Here is a 19816-nt window from a genome sequence, read left to right as displayed (position 1 = left end):
AATAATATATTAAAAGATAAAAACTATGAAAAAGTATAAGAAAGATTTAAAAATTATTTCAAAGTAAATATTTTTATGTATAAAATATAAAATAAATTTTAAAATTATATATATAATGACGTGTTGGTTTGGTCTCGGGTTGGTTTTTTTTAGTTAAAACCAAACCAACCCAAATATAGTTGGGTTTTTTTTTCAATACCAAACCAAGTCAAACCAACCACTAGTCGGATTTTTTTTTCTCGATTTGCGGTTTAATTCGGTTTTCGGTTCATTTTTGTACACCCCTAATGTGAGTTATTTGGTTGACGTTGCATATATATATTGCGAGCTTAAGGTAAATACGCCCTTAATGGTGATCGTGAATATTAATGATGTAACCATCCTTATCTAATATTGTTAATTGACTCTCCTTCGTCGAAAAAAGCTACTACATTGTATCATATATTGAATCATTAAAATTTACTCATGTGTTCATTTTTGTTTATATGTTGTGATGTTTTCATAAAATTTCGATTTCAGCCCTGACTAAAGTGTTCATTAGAAATAAAAAAATAAGTGATGATTTGACATTATTAGTCGTTTGTCCCCCATGCTTTAATTTTATTTCTTCTGTGATTATATTTTTTTAAATATTATACAAAGAAAAGAACAAATTGTTTCTTTTTTTCTGCATTGTTTTCCTTACTTTATTAAATAACAAGAAAATTAAATATTTTAAAATTTCCCCTCAATGTTCAATATCCTTAATTAGAGATGCCTTAAATAAATTGGATTCACGGTAAAAAATTCAAATAGAGTAAAATACTATGTAACAAAGACAATTCTATATTCGGACCAGGATTCAATCTTGAAACATATGATTAAGGGATGATAGAATACTTAAGTAAAAATAAGAAGAAAATCTTAACATTAGGGAAACATTTTTAACACAATATGATATATTGTACAACAAAACATTACATCATGACCAACCATTCATTGTAAATGAATGGCTTTATTCATACTTGTTACAAGCAAAGGGTCTTAAGTAGCAAGATTATTAGTATCTTGTCACTTAATTTCAAAAGTTTACAATAATAATTAATTATTTAGTTGTGAGTCTGGGCAGCCACATATTCTTCATAAGAGCAGCAGTATTTTTTGCATCCATATTTGTATTTCTTGCAGCAACTATAACATTTCTTAGGTTTTCCATGGCCCTTACCATAGCCGCCTCCATAATAATGTCCATCAACGTTTACCGCTGCATCGATGAATTGTGAAGATTAATTAAACTAGCTAACACGTACGATGAGTCATTACTAGTCTTTGAATTGCACTTCAATTTATATGTCGTACTTTCCTTTTTATTATATTTCAAAATGAGTACTCCTCTTCCTATATATATTTAATTGTAATTTTTTTAATTTCAATGTAACATAAGATCACAAAACTCATAGGGCATTTATAATATAATTTACATACCTTTAGTTTAGTTTAGCAAAGTTTGGGAAGTTTATGGTATATTCTTATACTTTATGCATAGTAATTGAGACGTATAACATGAAACAAAAAGAATATATATTAAGTGTCATGATCAAACTACAGCATTAGTGATTGAAATTTTGGGATTTTGTTTCAAATAATTTTCAAAAAGTAGACAAATTTTATGATCAAACATATTTATCTTCGCCCCATCTTCATCCCACCGTCACCATCCAACCCCACCAATTATATATCTGTCTAGATTATATCACGATATTGAACACAAAAAAGTAAATAAAGAAGTCACTTATATTTTCTTACAAAATATTTTTCATGAAAAATATTTTTTTTTATCGAACATACCCTAAGAGAGGGAACAAATGAAAAGAAATGCTTACCATTGGAAGTCTCAGCTGCCAACTCCCTAGCTGCAACCTCAGAGCTTATCATTAAGAAAATAGCCAAAAAAAGACCAAGAAACATAATTGCCTTGGAACCCATTCTTCTTAATTCTTTTATTTTTGTTTCAAAGCTTAGTACTTATGAAATATGAAAATTGAGGGATGAAGAAACTAATGCATTTTTGGGCTGTATTTATAATAAGATTTTGAATGCATAAATTGAAGGTGTGAGGGGACACGTACGGATTGCAATTATTGTATGGACCAAAGAAATGAACAACTTGCTCTACAAGTGGTACATAAATAGAGTGTTGATTTTATGGTGGAGTCATAAGTATTTTCTATACTTCATATTATTTGATTTTTGTTAAGATGAAAAAAAACATAATATTTATAAATTTTATCTGTTTGTATTTTACAAATCTTAAATATTCAAAATAATTAAATTAAGAGTTAAAAAATATCAAAACACCATTTTTAGTAAAAGTAGAAAGACAAAAGTACATACGTTAATACTATATCAAAAATGTTAAAATAAAAACCTCACTATGCATGTTCTTTTTACTTATGAAAGTCAAATTTTTACTTAAAACTAATAAATAATAGATTTTTTTCCCCTAAAATACAACATGAGCTATTGTTGTTCTTAATCTTGTAATAATCGTTAACATACTGCATCAAAATATTTCAATAAATATTAGAATAAACAGTTTATACACTAAGCATTGCCTAAAAATCTCCATTTATAAGGTATAATTGTCGAATAATGAAGGAGTTTATAGTAGACAAAAAAAAGAAAACAAAATGGAAGAATAGGGCGGTTGAAAACAAAACTAAAAAAGATTTAAATGGAAAATTAGCCATCTCTCTGTCACAAATTAGTTATTATGATTCGTTTATAAAAAGTCAATTTAACTCAAAACTAAATTGTATAAATTAACATCATAAAAATTATACAAAAAAACTCTACAAGTCACAAGTTTTTCTCATGTCAATATGATTTTAAAATATTAATCAAAATAATTATCATATTTAATTTTTGAAAAGAAAAACATGAAAACTAATTGAAAAAATGAAATATCTTGAAAACTAACTACACCCATAATTGAGTAATTATTTTTAGGCACTTTTACATTAATTAAAAAATGATTTATAGTTACAAAAAATTCTCAAGTTATATTAAATTATAAATTTATAAATAAATAAATTTCTTTCTCTTAAAATCCATACATCAATCAGACAAATCTAGACCACGTGCATGGAGTTGATGGCCCATCATTTAACGTATGTAGAAAATGTCAAACGGTCACTTATCAGTTATTCAGCCGCCACGCCACGTAATTAATTATAGGTTCGTTTTAATTTATTTAACTTATTTTTTTTTAATTCATTTCAAAAATGAAAAGAATTTGACAATTTCTTGATTTCCAACTTTCTACGTAACATGATAATGAAGAGCGTATAATATTTCAAATAATTAAGACATCTAAACACAAAGGGTAATTAGGATAGATGACAAGAACTTATGGGATAAAATAATAATAGCAGAATATATTCACTATGTGAATTAATCATATTACGAAGATTCTAATAGCTCAATCATTTAACTATCTGAATTTTTATTTTGTTAATTTGAATTTGATTTCCATAACATCTCTCATATTTATCCCTTTCCATCCTCCATTTTTTTTAAGTTGTAGGACTACCTTATCCTCAAATATCTAGAAATAGTGGTGCAAATATACGTACTCTTCGATCTGGTCAATACTCAAAGACTTAAATGACGTATTCAATGACTCTTTTAGTGTACTATCAAGTTAAATAAGAGGGTCCCAAAGGAGATGTATCGAATGAAGTTGTTTTTTTTTTTAATCAGAAGTCTTGAGTATGAATTTTGAATATGGAAAAATAATTGATAGAAAGATCTCCCTTCTTGAATAAAGTTTCTATGAAATAAAATTTAAAATAATCAGATTTTAATATAAATATCGAATATCGAATAAAAAAAATTAAATAAGCGGGGGGCTAACTCTCTTCATTTGCTTTATAACTCAAGAAAAGTCGTTTTTTTTTTTAAATTAAAAAAAGTTGTGAGAAAAGTCTTCTAGGAAATTAAATGACCGACAACACAACAACCAAAATTCTTATTTTTTTTCTTTTATATAATCTACTTCTTCCGTTTTATTTTATATGACACTATTTGCAGGGGTGGAGCTACAGCCATCGAAGGGTGGTCAGCTGACCACCCTTCGCCGGAAAATTAAACGATATAGAGAGGTCAAATTCTGTATTTAAGGGATAAATAATTAATGTTGAACAACCTTAAGATAAACTCTTCCGTGGCACAGTGGTAAAGTTTGTTCATTTCCACCCTTTGTGCGCAGGTTCGAATCTCACGGAGCACACAACCGTTTTAATTTTATTTTGATAGAGAACACAACCTCACACACCATTATCATGTTCCTCAAATTTCTTAATTATTAATATTAAAATTTTAATAATATAGAGTAACATATATGAATAAATTATTTTAATTTTGAATATTAAAAATCACGTATTTCTAATTTTTATCTAGGATATAATGTACTTTCGAATGGTTAAAACAAAAAAGGCAACATTTTACGTTAAAAAAAATTGTGTTTATATATGTTAACAACTTTAAACCCAGAGCTAAAATCAATACATGCATTTTATCTTCTTCTTTTTTTTAAGAAAAAAATTTCTACTGGTGTGATTTATATTTCGTAAAGCTAGATGTATTTGTTCTATCAATATTTCACTTTAAAAACAATAATCATATATTTTTATCATATAAAGTCAATGCATCAAAAAGAAGAAGAAAAACTCGATTGTTTATATTTGATACTGACAAATGTTTAGATCGTTCATGGTAGAATTACTAGGTTAAATAAATAACATTTAACTCACTTATTAAAAAAAAATTGAACACCCTTGATGAAATTTCTGGCTCCGCCACTGACTATTTGATTTGATACGATGTTTAATAAAAAAAAAGACTTTTGAAAATTACAGTCTAAAATATTTTTGGATATTTATGTGGTGGAGATTCATTTCATTAAGGGTAAAAGAGGAATTTTAAAGTTAAGTTGTTTCTAATTAGAATCGGGTGACATTTTTTTTTGGAACGAATTAAAAAGAAAAGGGTGCCACATAAAATGGGACGGAGGAAGTATTAGAATTCAACTCATATGTAATATTACTCTCCTTTTGGTGATGCTTTTTATTTCTCGAGAATTAAAACTTATAAGCATAACATAATTTTCTATATATACAATATAATTTTTCGATAAAAAATGTTTAATTGATCACCTTTTTATCTACGTATGTACACGACTGTATAACCTCCATACTAGTCAATAATCAAATTGTGGTTCTTAGAAGTTAGAAGCTGTTGCAGGACATCTTCGATTTCCTCTCTAAATGATTTTTTTCTTTGTGAAGTGTCAATTATGTGGAGAAAAAAAATGAATTCTTTACTTGCCTAATATTAAAAAGCTAATAACAACATTATCTACTTTATTTACACACAAATTAATCTACAAACGTTATGAAAAGTTTGAATTTATTTTAACCGTAGGTATTAATGAATGAACGTTATGCATAAATTTAGTCACATGTTTTGTATTGTAGATATGTAGTATGTCTATTTTACACTAATCGATAAATATTCATCAATAAAATCCATTAAATATATTTTTCACGAACCACTTTATAAACACAATAAGTATATATTAAGTTACGAGGGCATTTGTTAATAAAGCCTATGTTAATTTGTTCAAATTCGATCTAGTCCATCCATTTATCATTTAAATTTTAGTCTAGTCTCTTCGATTCATAAGGGCTTCAACTCCTTTTCATATCTTTCTTGTTTACATGAGAAGAGTGATTTTTACACAATTATCACGATCACATATCCGTACTCAATAACCATTTTAAATGACTAAAACGGTGAAAAAATTGAAAAGGGTCAAAAATTACGTATTTACATTATACTATCAAATTAATTTTCCTTTAGCTCCCGATAATGATATACGTTCTATATACATTGATAGTTTTTCTTTTGCTCACTACCAATAACTTCACTTCAACTTCACATAATTTTTCTTGTTACTCTATATATACTAATTTCTAGAAGAAGCAAAAACGTCTAGTAGTAAGATATATACTACTTGCATGATTACTCTATCTTGATCATTTTGGTAATTTTATCTCGGGATTAGTAATCATTGTTATCCAGCATAGAAGGTCATATAAAAATAATATCATAATTGTGATATACCGTCTAGCTAATCCTATCTCAAAATTAAAAAATCAAGTAATATTATATTTCGAAAATCATTATTATCTCTTATCCCATAAATTAAACGACCTCTTATTGATTCAACTTTCAAGGTTCTTTATTTCCTTTGGATTTATGTGAAGAATTTTCTTCCAACATAATCTTGATTAGGATGACTTTTACTGATTTTTTCTTGAAAATCAATTGTGAATTCAAGAATTTCTTCACCTACCAAAAGAAAAATTACTTGTCCACATCTTTAATTACTAATTTTTAAAAAATATACCACTTACGTGTCACCGAATATTTCCAAATATGCCCTTTCCTTCAATCTCTAATACATTCATTTCTTATTATAAATAGATCTCAATTATGCATCAATTTCTTCATCCTTTAATTAATATAAGTAAGCTTTAAAGAAGAAAAAAATGATGGGTTCCAAGGCATTTATATTTCTTTGCCTTTTTGTAGCTATTTTTGCAATGATAAGCTCTGAGGTTGTAGCTAGGGAGTTAGCGGAGACTTGTAAGATTATTTTTCTAATTTTATTATTTATATATATGATGAATTTCTTATCTAAATATTTTACCTATATGTAACGTTATGATAATTTTTGAGTTTTACGATTGATGTAGCATTGGAATCAGATAACAAGAATGATGAACACACTGACGGACGTAGCGGATATAACGGATATAAACCCCCACATGACGAATACAACTATGGATATAAACCTCCTGGTGGCGGACATAAGCCTCCAGGTGGCGGATATAAGCCTCCGAGTGGCGGATATAAGCCTCCGAGTGGTGGATATAAGCCTCCAGGTGGTGGATATAAACCCCCACATGGTGAATATAAGCCTCTGCATGGTGGATATAAACCTCCAGGTGGCGGATACAACCCTCCACATGACGAATATAAACCACCCAGTGACGGATATCACCCCCCAGGTGGTGGTGGCGGCGGCGGACATCACCCCCCACATGGTGGAGGCCATGATTAAGTGACTAGCCAATTGCCTCACAACAAATCATGATGTGTACTGTTATAAAGCTATGGTATACGTACGTAGTGGCAAGATTAGTACCAGTAATATAATAGTCTTGTTGCTTTTAGACCAGATTATTGTATCAATAGTATGAATAAAACGCATGATATGAATTGTTGGTCATATAATATTTTGTTGTACAATATATTATGTGATGAATATATTTTCATAATGTACGTTTCTTCTTATATCACATTTTCTTATTGAAAACTACTCCCCCATCCCTAATATTATATGTTGCTTTTTGTTTCTCAAAATTTAAATTATTATATAAATTTTAATCAACAAATTATTAAAAATATAATTTTTTCATCATATTGATATACAAAAAAAACTGTAACTAATAATACTTTGGGACTAAGGTAGTACTTCTCAATCCCCACCCTCTCCAATTCAAAATACAATCTACTCTAAAATGAAAGGCAAGAAATTATAATAAACCCCTTGATTTTCTAGATTGTGTTGGAATTGTTGGAAAAATGAAAATCGATCAATAAATGTCATTTGTTCAGATATTTTTTTATCGTTATAACGAAATATTATTATAAAGAACATATAATATAAATAACATAAAAGAAAATTTTCAAAAATTGCCTACTTATTTACATTAAAAAATCTAATTAACATATAAATAATTAATTAAGATCTCATAGATACAAAATCCTAACTCTGTACCCAGTGCGCACAAAGTGCTCACCACAGAGTGCTCACCCGAAGGGCAGAGGCTGTGGCAGAGATTGTAGCGGTTGCGGGTTATCCTGGGGTTCCAAAAAAAAAAAATTCCTAACTCTACCATTGAGAATTAATTGGCAAGATGTAATAGTCCTTCAATTTTAGACCTTGCTTTTAATTATAAGCGCAAATTACAGAAATACACGCATTTTGTTTCACTTATTTCCATTATCCCCTATTAATTTTAAAAATCTCCAAAATTCCTTATTTCTTTAATGTATTTGAGCTGCATATTAATGTATCCGAGCCAGTATTTAATGTATCCGAGGTACATATTATGTATCCAAGCTAGTTTTTAATGTATCCGAACCAGTATTTAATATATCCGAGCTACTTATTAATGTTTCCGAGCTACATATTAATATATCTGAGCTACATATTAATGTATCCGAGCTACATATTAATGTATCCGAGATTCAATTATTGTATCCGATTTTTTTAATTTTTAAGGGATTAATGTAATTAGAAACTTATTAGGGATACATTGTAATTTCATATTAAAACTATGGGATTTATGTAATTTACCCTAATTATAATACCAAAGTATGAACAAAATTAAAGCCCATTATTAGTTCCTCAGTACCCCACGAAAATATCCAAATCATTATAGGCAAATTTTGAACTTAAAGTTTATGAGTTTCTACTATAACGTTAAGTTCATGCAAATCAATAATCAAATTTCTAGATCCCCATGTACCCATGCGAATCAATTTAAACCTAAAGAAAGGTCTCTAAATTTTATTTTCTTAGAAAAACATAAGACTTACGGTATTTCGAGTTATTATCCTTTTAGAGATAATTTCATAAACAACCTCTCATGTTTGACTTCATAACACAAGTTTTCCTTGTGATTTGTTATAGTTTTTATTAGTACCAATTAATCATATGAAATGACTTGACGTTACATTGTTAAATTAATAGCACTTTTCTAATCATTTATCAATATCGACTCTGAGGTAGACAATCACCTATCACATAAATATAATACGGACTAATAATTAATATGAAAATAATAGCATTTGATAGTTTTCACAATTCGTGAGGTTTCATGTTTGTGAAAAGTAAAATACAATTTAAAAAATTCAAAGTGCATGTTCATACAAAAAACTTCGAGAACTTATGATTATGTATAGTATATCCAAACGAGCCTTTAATGTCGTTTGATAATTACAGTAGATCTATGTTTTTAGCGACTTAGTCATTTTGATGTGTTCTATGAACTAATTTAAGTAAATGATTCACCATTAATGTGGATTTATTCAAATTAACTCAAAAAAATAGATTTAAACTTTATGAGTACTTTAACGGTTAAGGTTTCTAGCATTGAACTACTTGTAATTTTAAAGTTATGAATTCAGATATATCATTTGTTGCTATTTGAATAAATTTTTATCTATAAAATTTATGCTTCACATCAAAAGATTAAGTTCAGATAAATTCGATGTCCCAACTCTACTTTTACCTCTAACATGAATGTTTCACTTTAGGGGTAAAGTGTTCTCTATCAAAATTTGATCTCAAATTTTGAATTTAAAAAAATATAATTAAAGATAGAAGGTACTTATCGATCACCTACCACAAAAATTGATAGCAATACTTCAAATATATGAAGTAGAAAACTAAAGCAATAAAGATTTTGTGAGTAATTAAAACCTATTTGGGAAAACTTTTAAATTTAGGTATTTTAATTTTTCCAACGTGTTTTTGAAAAGTTCTTTGAATGGTTATAACTTATAACAATTTGTGTTTAAGTAAGATTTAAGAAACTTTTTTTTATTAGTAATGGAGAAGTAGTTTGTGTTTATTCAAATTTTCCCAAAAAAAAGAGAGTTTAAGAAAAACAAATTACGTAAAAAACATGTACAAATTTGCATTATGATAAATATAATAATAATTTTTAGTTATTTATTACTCTCAAAGATTTTAGTTAAGTATTAAAATTATATTTAACAAAAACATTTCATCTTTTGTTTGAGATTCACTCCCATCACAAGATAAAATATGTGTTTATTAAAATATTTTTTTTTAATTATAATTAAACAATATATGCTTATTTTATATTTTAACTATAAATAAAAAATTGTTTTATTTAGTGGACACTACAAATGCAAGTAAACATTGTGGTCCTATACTACGTTCCTTTCTTAAACGAATATAAAAAAAATCAAATAAATTAAAATAGAGGAAATATAATTAATTACGTGGCGTGCCAATTGAGCAAGATAAGTGATAAGTAACCATTTATCAATTTCTAAAACATTAAATTCTTAGTATAAATATAACCCAATGTTGCTTCAATTTCTTCATCCTTTAATTCATATAACTAAGCTTTAAAGGAAGAAAAAAATGATGGGTTCCAAGACAATTCTATTTCTTGGCATTCTTTTGGCTATTTTTGCAATGATAAGCTCAGACACCTGTAAGTTTATTATTATTTTTCTTTTATTAGTTATCTCTTTTGAAATATTGGATCTCTTATATAATTATTTGACATATATGCAATGCTATGCTAATTTTTAAATTTCACATTTGATATTTGTAGCAGTGAAATTGGATAACAAGAATGATGAACACCATGACGGATATAATGGCATTGGCGGGTATTCTAGTGATGGACATGACGAATATAATAGTGGATATAAGCCTCGAGATGGTGGAAATAAACCTCCACATGACGGATACAATCCTCCAAGTGGCGAATACAATCCCCCACATGATAAATATAAACCCCCTAGTGATGAATACAAACCTCCACGTGGCAAATATAATCCTCCACATGATAAATATAAACCTCCTAGTTATGAATACAAACCTCCAAGTGACAAATATAACCCCCCACATGATAAATATAAACCCCCTAGTAGCGAATACAAACCTCCAGGTGATAAATATAAACCCTCACATGACAAATACAAACCCCCTAGTGACGAATACAAACCTCCAGGTGACAAGTATAACCCCCCACATGACAAATATAAACCTCCTAGTGATGAATACAAACCTCCAGGTGACAAATATAAACCTCCTAGCGACGAATACAAACCTCCAGGTGATAAATATAAACCCCCACATGACAAATACAAACCCCCTAGTGACGAATACAAACCTCCAGGTGACAAGTATAACCCCCCACATGACAAATATAAACCTCCTAGTGATGAATACAAACCTCCTAGTGACGAATATAACCCCCCACATGATAAATATAAACCCCCTAGTGACGAATACAAACCTCCAGGTGACAAATATAAACCCCCACATGACATATACAAACCCCCTAGTGACGAATACAAACCTCCAGGTGACAAGTATAACCCCCAACATGACAAATATAAACCTCCTAGTGATGAATACGAACCTCCAGGTGACAAATATAACCCCCCACATGATAAATATAAACCCCCTAGTGATGAATACAAAGTTCCAGGTGACAAATATAAACCCCCACATGACAAATACAAACCCCCTAGTGACGAATACAAACCTCCAGGTGACAAGTATAAAACCCCTGGTGACGAATACAAATCTCCAAGTGACAAATATAACCCCCCACATGACAAATACAAACCCCCTAGTGACGAATACAAACCTCCAGGTGACAAGTATAAAACCCCTGGTGACGAATACAAATCTCCAAGTGACAAATATAACCCCCCACATGACAAATACAAACCCCCTAGTGACGAATACAAACCTCCAGGTGACAAGTATAAAACCCCTGGTGACGAATACAAATCTCCAAGTGACAAATATAACCCCCCACATGACAAATACAAACCCCCTAGTGACGAATACAAACCTCCAGGTGACAAGTATAAAACCCCTGGTGACGAATACAAATCTCCAAGTGACAAATATAACCCCCCACATGACAAATACAAACCCCCTAGTGACGAATACAAACCTCCAGGTGACAAGTATAAAACCCCTGGTGACGAATACAAATCTCCAAGTGACAAATATAACCCCCCACATGACAAATACAAACCCCCTAGTGACGAATACAAACCTCCAGGTGACAAGTATAAAACCCCTGGTGACGAATACAAATCTCCAAGTGACAAATATAACCCCCCACATGACAAATACAAACCCCCTAGTGACGAATACAAACCTCCAGGTGACAAGTATAAAACCCCTGGTGACGAATACAAATCTCCAAGTGACAAATATAACCCCCCACATGACAAATACAAACCCCCTAGTGACAAATACAAACCTCCAGGTAGTAAGTATAACCCTCCAAATGACAAATATAAATCTCCTAGTGATGAATACAAACCTCCGGGTGACAAATATAACCCCCCACATGACAAATATAAACCCCCTAGTGATGAATATAAATCTCCAGGTGACAAGCATAGTTCCCCACATGATAAATATAAGTCCCCTAATGACGAATACAAACCTCCAAGTGGTGGATACAACCCTCTCATTGGTGGCCATGAGTAAGTAACTAGTCAACTATCTCACAACAAACCATCATGTAATATTATAAAACTGTTGTATGTAGTGGCAAGATGTATAATATAGTAATAGTCTTGCTACTCTAAACCTTGCTTTAAAAATCGTATGAATAAAACGTCATTCAGTTCATATGTATGGTTGATCATGTAATATTTTGTTGTAAAATATAACACAATATATTTCTATAATGTACATTTCTTCTTTTTCTTGATTATATTGAATATGTTGTTGATGAGGAAAGTATGTTTCTTCTTATTTCACAACTTATTATTAAACTACTCCTCAATCACTAATTATATATTGTTTTTCACTTCTCGAACTCTTTTAATTTTATTATATTAAGTTAATTTGATAAAATTTGATTTCATAGATTAATTAACTTGACTTTTGAAAAAATGGAAAGCAAGACATATCTTTGGGACGAATTACAAGCTACTTTAAAATGAGAAGGAAAGAGATTATAAGTGCATCTTCATGATTTTCTAAATTGTGCTGGAATCGTTGGTAAATGAAGCTAAACTGATAAATGTCATTTGTCCAAATACTTTTTACAACTATAATGAAATATTGTTACAAAAAACATATAATAACATAATAAATCGTTTTCAAACGAACTATTGATTATTTATCAAAAATATTTATAGATGATAACTGTTATAGCAAGAATTAGTTTTTATATACCAATAATAAATTTTCAACGTGTCACTAACACCACACAAAATAATTCCACATGTATAACATAACAAGACCCAATAATTATATTTTTTACTATAATCATTGACACCCTTGATAACAATTATGTATCCGCTACTACAAATGAGACAAACGAGAGAAGGAGTGAGGTGAGTGGGATTCCAGATATATGGTGATTTTTCTACAAACGAGAGAAGGAGTGAAGTGAGCGAGATCCCAAATACATGGTGATTTTTCTTAAGCAGTCCACTTGTAGATCAGGATATTCATTTACTTTGGAGTTATTTGAGAGATGTTGCCTTGATCTTCTTGGGACCATCACTATTTGTTTTCATTTAGTACTTTTCTTCAACACATTTTTTATTTTTTTTAATCTCCCACCCGGTGTTCGGAGCTCACATTAAAGCTTCGATTAAATTCGGATCACGCTCTGCAAGGCCCATTCGAGTGCAATTTCAAACATGAAGGTGTTAGAATTCCTATTCCTAGAATCATTGATCAAATCTCCAACCTCCTCTATTTGATTATTAATTCTCAATTTCCAGAACTTCCACTCTCACCTTCTATTATCAGTATCTCTCATCTCACAGATCACATCACACCAAAGCTTGAATTTAAATTGGTGAAATGGAAGAGACCAAACTAGAATGAGCTAAAACTGAATGTGGATGGTTGTAGTAAAGGAAATTCTGGAAGTGCTGGAGGTGGAGGAGTTCTTAGGGACCATGCTGGACAAATGATTATGGCTTTCAGTGCCTATTTTGGTTTTTGCTTAAATAATTCAGCTGAGGCTCTAGCTCTAAAGACTGGCCTAAGATGCATGGTGTCTAGATCATGGTTTTCACAGAGTTACTGTTGAGTCTGACTCCCTCTTGATTATTCAGATGGTTAAAGGTATGATCAATATAATCCCCCTTGGCAGATGAAAAATGATATTAACAGATTCAATCCATGAGTTCACTTGGTGACTTCTCTTTCATTCACACCTTCAGAGAAGGTAACACTACAGCTATTTGCTTGCGAATATGGTTGAACATTGCAAAACAACTACCTTCTTCACCAAGGCCATAAATCTTCCTTCTAAGGTTACTTCCACCTTGAAGAATGATGTAGTTGGCAAGCCCAACATTATAATTCGAGTGAAGAAGGGCAACTTCATATTCGACCCTGGTTAAATTTTATTTGGTTGCTTCTAGTTTATGAATTCTAGAATTTTTTGTAAGCTTATGTGAAGTGCAACCCTCCTTTTTTCTTTCCTTTTATTTTGATAAGTTAGAGAGTAAGGATTTGCCCTCACTCCTAGTTTTGTAATGCGGAGGTCAAGTTTCACCCCCCTCCATGCTCCTTTGACTTATCTATTGAGCCCCTTTGAGGGAACCTTTGATTTTTTTTTTAAAAATAATAATGGAAAAATCGAAACAAATCTAAGAAAATTTGATATATTGTCCCAATGTATATAATTATATATATACTTTAAATTCTAAATCTGTTACTATGTCATACCAACAGTAACAAGACGTTTTCATAAGCAACTCACTTGTAGATCAGGTTATTCAGTTCCTTTAAAATTATTCGATAAATTTCTTGGTTCAAACATCTAATTTTTATCAAGTCCTAAAATAAGTATCGTACATTAAAATAGAAATAGAAATAAATAAAAATCTTAAAATGTATATGCATGGTTAGTATATAACTAAAACTCAACAATAATATAGTGTTACGTAAAGCGAATCATAGTCAACAAATACAACAAAAAAATATAACTTCACTAGGATTTCACTTAAACTATTTGGATCATTTGAATAATAATATGTAGACGAAAAGGGACGTAAAGAAATTAAATTCTCTAATAATTATTTATTATTTAAAGAAACATTACATGATCATGACCATCCATCCATAGTAAGTGAATGGAGATTTATGATACTATTATTTATTCATATTTTCAACAACAAAACTATACTACCTATTACTTAAACACACAATACAAATATATATATGAATAGCACTTGGCTACTCAATATTTATCGTGAATACAATAACTGATACATTAGAAGGGTATTCATAAATATTCCTTATATAGTATGTAATTAATTAATTAGTTGCGAGGCAATCCTCCATACCAACCACCTCTAGGATATCCTCCTCCGCCATAACCAACACCAGGATAAAATCCACCATATCCTCCTCTTGGATAACCGCCATAATATCCACCACCACCATATCCACCATATCCTCCCCATGGAAATCCGACTCCTCCTATTCCTGGACGAAGTCCTCCCATTCCTGGAAGTCCTCCTAATCCTGGAAGTCCTCCCATTCCTGGAAGTCCTCCCATTCCTGGAAGTCCTCCCATTCCTGGAAGTCCTCCCATTCCTGGAAGTCCTCCCATTCCTGGAAGTCCTCCCATTCCTGGAAGTCCTCCCATTCCTGGAAGTCCTCCCATTCCTGGAAGTCCTCCCATTCCTGGAAGTCCTCCCATTCCTGGAAGTCCTCCCATTCCTGGAAGTCCTCCCATTCCTGGAAGTCCTCCCATTCCTGGAAGTCCTCCCATTCCTGGAAGTCCTCCTAATCCTGGAAGTCCTCCCATTCCTGGAAGTCCTCCTATTCGAGCACCAGGAAGTCCTCCTATTCCATCTCCTAAATATCCTTGAAATCCTATTCCTAGAAGTTTGGCGTCATTTGCATGTTCTGCATCAATAATCATACATATTTGTGTTAGTAGGGGTGACAAATAGATTGTTTATATGATGAATTTGTACAAATCAAAATGAATTGGATCAATAAATTAATTAATATTCAAAATTTTAATTTAGATTGAGATTGATTAAGTAATTAAGATGATCTAAACATAGAGTCATACTCTAACGCTAGCCAAATTTTGATTTCTTTGTTTGTTTTCTTATAATTTTTGTAAGTACCAAACAAAACTATTTAAAATGGTTCTTTATTATAGCTTAATACACTCGAAGTTCAAGAATCAAAATACTTAATTTAGGATATGAATCTGAGTATAGACTCTTCCATTTTGTTAAAAATAAAATTTATATATTTGAAAATAACAAAACAAGTACTACAAGTCACCTTAATTAGCTTAAAATTCAAAAGGAGTACTTTGAAAAAATCACTATCAAAGAAAAAATGATCTAACTCTTCAAACAGTAAGACCTTTACATAAAATGAAGAGCAACTTACAAAAATGACTATATTTATAGGGTTAATGAAACAGAGATAATATACCGTTATCCAAAGAAGTGGTGGATCGTTGAGCCAACTCCCTAGCTGCAACCTCAGAGGTTATCACAAGAAAAATAGCCAAAACAATAAGCATAAATGCCTTTGATCCCATTTTTCCCTTGTTTGAAACTATATTGTAATTAAGATATAACTACTAATTGATTTTGTGATAATTGTAAGAAGGATGAGGAAACTAATGAACATTTTGCCTCTATTTATAGCATAATCATAAACTTCTTGGGGGTTAAGTTTGAACATTGCATTAATTAAGTACCGGGCTAGTAATTAATTAAGTTGGCAAGATTGATAGATTATTTAGACTCGACTTTTCCAAAAAGCACCTACAAAATGATTTCTCCTAAATAATTAACTATATTATACTTTTTTCATTTCAATTTGTTTGTCATATTTTATCATTTAGTTTGTTTAGAACAAAATATATGGTTGATTAAAGAACATTTTAATACATTTTATGTATATTTGTTTTTTAAAACCACAAGATTCATGATTTATTATTTTTTTTTCTTAAATTCTGTGTCACATCAAAATCAAATAAATAAATTAAAAGGGAGAAAGAAACATTCCGATAATCATAGATATTCGTGTTAATAGGGGTGGTTCGGTGGCTAATGGATTGTATATGTTGACTTTGTGCGAATTAAAATGAGTTGAATCAATACATAGATCAATATTTAGAATTTTATTTGAAGTGAGATGAATTGAGTTAAGATGAGCTAAGCACAAAGTCGTACCCTAGCTCTTGCCAAATTTTGATTTCTCCATTTGTTTTCTTATAAACTATTCTTAAAAAAAAATCTACTCTCGGAGTGCAAGAATCAAAATACTTAATTTAGGATATGAATCTGAATATGGACTCTTAAAAAAAAAATCGTTTCAATTAGGTTGTCTTATTTTTCCTTTTGGTTCGCTTTTTTTTTTTAAAAAAAAGAATGTCTCTTTTGGAAGATTAAAAGACATTTTAACATATTCTACGAATATATAATTTAAGACCACAAGATTTATGAATTTTCTTTATTTTCTTAAATTTATGCCATATCAAAATTAAATTAATTAATTAATTAAAACGGATAGAGAATTTTTTTTTTCTTTAGCTATGCAAGGTACACGTAGATATGGCTGAGAGTTGATCATAGATCATGCTGTTTGCATTTACTATCTTGATATACTGATATCTTTCTTCAAGATATTCTAACCTACCTAGAGTCTTGAGTTAAGCGATATCTAAAAATGTTAAGTATAAAATTTTACTAATATGAAATTGAATCAGTGTGATGCGTAGATAATATTAAAGAATTCAGCATTTAAAGTCATTATAAGACACATACTTTAGTATATTGATTTCACAAAATTTCAATTTTTAATTCGGTTGATAATTCTTCATTTTATTTGGTAGTATGAATTTTTGAGCTAATGTTTCATAAGGTTAACAAATATTAATGAAAATTATATTGAGGGCTAGTATCTTATCATTAATTTTTTTATTTTTTTCTACAATTTACCAATTTCCAGTTGCACCAAAATAATAATAGCAATAACAACAATATAGTTTTATAAGTCGGGTCTAAAAAGGATGAAGTATATATATTATATACGAAGACTTTATCTCCAATGGCTAATTTATGTGTAAGAAAGAGATTATGCGAACTCGTGATTAAAGGACTAAACTCGATATACAATAAGTATAATTCTTACAATATATCAAATATTATATGAAGGCACGTATAATTTATTTTTTTTTAAAAACAATTGAATGATGCACTGGTTTGACCACTTGTATGAATCCTATACTTAATCTCTTTTTTCCTGTGTTTATATATTTTTTCGTATTTTGATTCTCTTAGAGAAAAATCCAGATAGTATCACACTATATTTAGAGTATATATATATCTTTAATTGTTTTAGCCCAAATACTTCATGAACCTCTCCAGGCCCAATTCTTCAGTACTAGAGTTAATAACACCCTCACTATCGTTTAATGTGAATTCGATTCAAGTTGTTCGTTTTTTATGATCAAATAATTTATTAAAATTCATGGTATTAGAAATGTAAGAGACTTTAATAAATGCATCAGTATGGAGCGTAATTTTGCAAATAAATAAATAAAATTAAAACTATGTAGTGCATGTTATTTTTAATACATCAACTTAAACAATGCACAAGAAATAACTGTTACATAACTATACCAACATTATTAATGCAAGCATTGCCCTATTCAACGTTATTCGTATACATCCTATCAAATAATCCCTAATCCCTCTGAGATTATTTATTATAAAAAGAGACATGATAACCATCCACACATCCATAATAAATGAATGGAGATTTATGATATATTTATTCATATTATTTTTTATTTTTCTATCTTGGGTTCAATATTCGTTTATGGCTCGACTAATTCATATTCGAATCCGATAGGTGCTCCAATTTCTGAAAGCCCTTTGTTATCAAACATTCCTCTGGTATCGATATGTCCTTCAATTCCAATAGGTGCTCCAATTTCTGAAAGTACTCCTCCTATTGGTGGAAGCGCTACTCCTAGAAATTTGGCATTATAGTTTTCTTCATTTGTTTGTTCTACAAAAGTAATCATACATATGCATGTTAATGTCCACCTCCAATTCTTATAATTTTTGTAATAACAAACCAAACTATAGGAAATAATTCGTTATTAAAGCTATATATAACAATTTTTTAAATAATTTGACTTTTTAAACAGTAACATCTTTACATAAAATACAAGTGAGGGAGCGTACCCTTTTCGAGGGAAGTGATGGAGCTCTGAGCCAACTTCCTAGCTGCAACCTCTGAGTTTATCACAAGAAAAATAGCCAAAACAATTAACAAAAATGCCTTCGATCCCATTTTGAAACTATATAGTTAACTATTAATACTAATTGAATTAATAATATAATTGTAAGAAGGATGAGAAAAACTAATGAAACATTTTGCCTCAATTTATAGCATTAATCATTTGAATTTCGTGTGGGCTAAGATTGAAAATTTGCATTAGTAGAGTACGTATGTACCAGACTAGTTTTATTAATTAAGTTGGCAAACTAGAATAATTAAAGGAAATAATTATATATGCCATTTTCCTAATTAGCAGTATATTGCAAAGTATATAATTTCACACATAACGTCAACCAATTTAGTGAAATTGACTAATATATATAATAATACTTGTCTTATTTTTTTATCTCTAAAATTACTCAACTTATACCTTATTTAGTATAAATAATATTTTTCCGAAAAGATGATTTGAACAAACCCACAAACATAAATGTATTAAATTTGAAAGAAAGTAATATTCAATGTTGTTATAGTTATATTAGATTTTCCGAAACCAACATAAACTCTATGCAAAAAATAATAATTTGGTAAGTAACTTTATGCAAGATTTCTATATAACTATATGCATATTTCATATTGTTTTATACAATATATATATATATA

The 19816-nt window shown here is 29.9% G+C and overlaps 4 protein-coding genes across 5 annotated transcripts; 2 read left to right on the top strand and 2 right to left on the bottom strand.

The window, feature by feature from the left end:
* Positions 1-884: 884 nt before the first annotated feature.
* Positions 885-2050, bottom strand: LOC102577650 (glycine-rich protein). The gene is made up of 2 exons (XM_006358717.1): positions 1863-2050; positions 885-1243 (listed from the first exon to the last, which is right to left on the bottom strand). The coding sequence occupies exons 1-2, from the start codon at positions 1963-1965 to the stop codon at positions 1089-1091; spliced, it is 258 nt and encodes an 85-aa protein (XP_006358779.1). The 5' UTR covers positions 1966-2050; the 3' UTR covers positions 885-1088.
* A 4495-nt stretch (positions 2051-6545) lies between these two features.
* Positions 6546-7406, top strand: LOC102595366 (glycine-rich protein HC1-like). 2 transcript variants are annotated; one of them, XM_015314128.1, is made up of 3 exons: positions 6546-6690; positions 6801-6989; positions 7152-7406. In XM_015314128.1, the coding sequence occupies exons 1-3, from the start codon at positions 6594-6596 to the stop codon at positions 7166-7168; spliced, it is 303 nt and encodes a 100-aa protein (XP_015169614.1). In that variant the 5' UTR covers positions 6546-6593; the 3' UTR covers positions 7169-7406. The 2 variants fall into 2 exon arrangements, with proteins under 2 accessions (XP_015169614.1, XP_006358778.1); XM_006358716.2 differs by having other exon boundaries at positions 6801-7406.
* A 2888-nt stretch (positions 7407-10294) lies between these two features.
* On the top strand, positions 10295-13964 carry LOC102589385 (DNA-directed RNA polymerase II subunit RPB1-like). Its single transcript, XM_015314114.1, has 3 exons — positions 10295-10364; positions 10488-12393; positions 13784-13964. The coding sequence occupies exons 1-3, from the start codon at positions 10295-10297 to the stop codon at positions 13962-13964; spliced, it is 2157 nt and encodes a 718-aa protein (XP_015169600.1).
* Positions 13965-18479: 4515 nt separating this feature from the next.
* LOC102594704 (uncharacterized) lies at positions 18480-19269 on the bottom strand. The gene is made up of 2 exons (XM_006358714.2): positions 19117-19269; positions 18480-18937 (listed from the first exon to the last, which is right to left on the bottom strand). Exons 1-2 carry the CDS (start codon positions 19223-19225, stop codon positions 18744-18746), a joined length of 303 nt encoding a protein of 100 aa, XP_006358776.1. The 5' UTR covers positions 19226-19269; the 3' UTR covers positions 18480-18743.
* Positions 19270-19816: the final 547 nt, after the last annotated feature.

The sequence above is a fragment of the Solanum tuberosum genome, unplaced genomic scaffold (genome assembly GCF_000226075.1).
Source record: "Solanum tuberosum cultivar DM 1-3 516 R44 unplaced genomic scaffold, SolTub_3.0 scf00280, whole genome shotgun sequence".
Taxonomy (NCBI): domain Eukaryota; kingdom Viridiplantae; phylum Streptophyta; class Magnoliopsida; order Solanales; family Solanaceae; genus Solanum; species Solanum tuberosum.
This window is presented reverse-complemented; position numbering and strand designations above follow the sequence as displayed.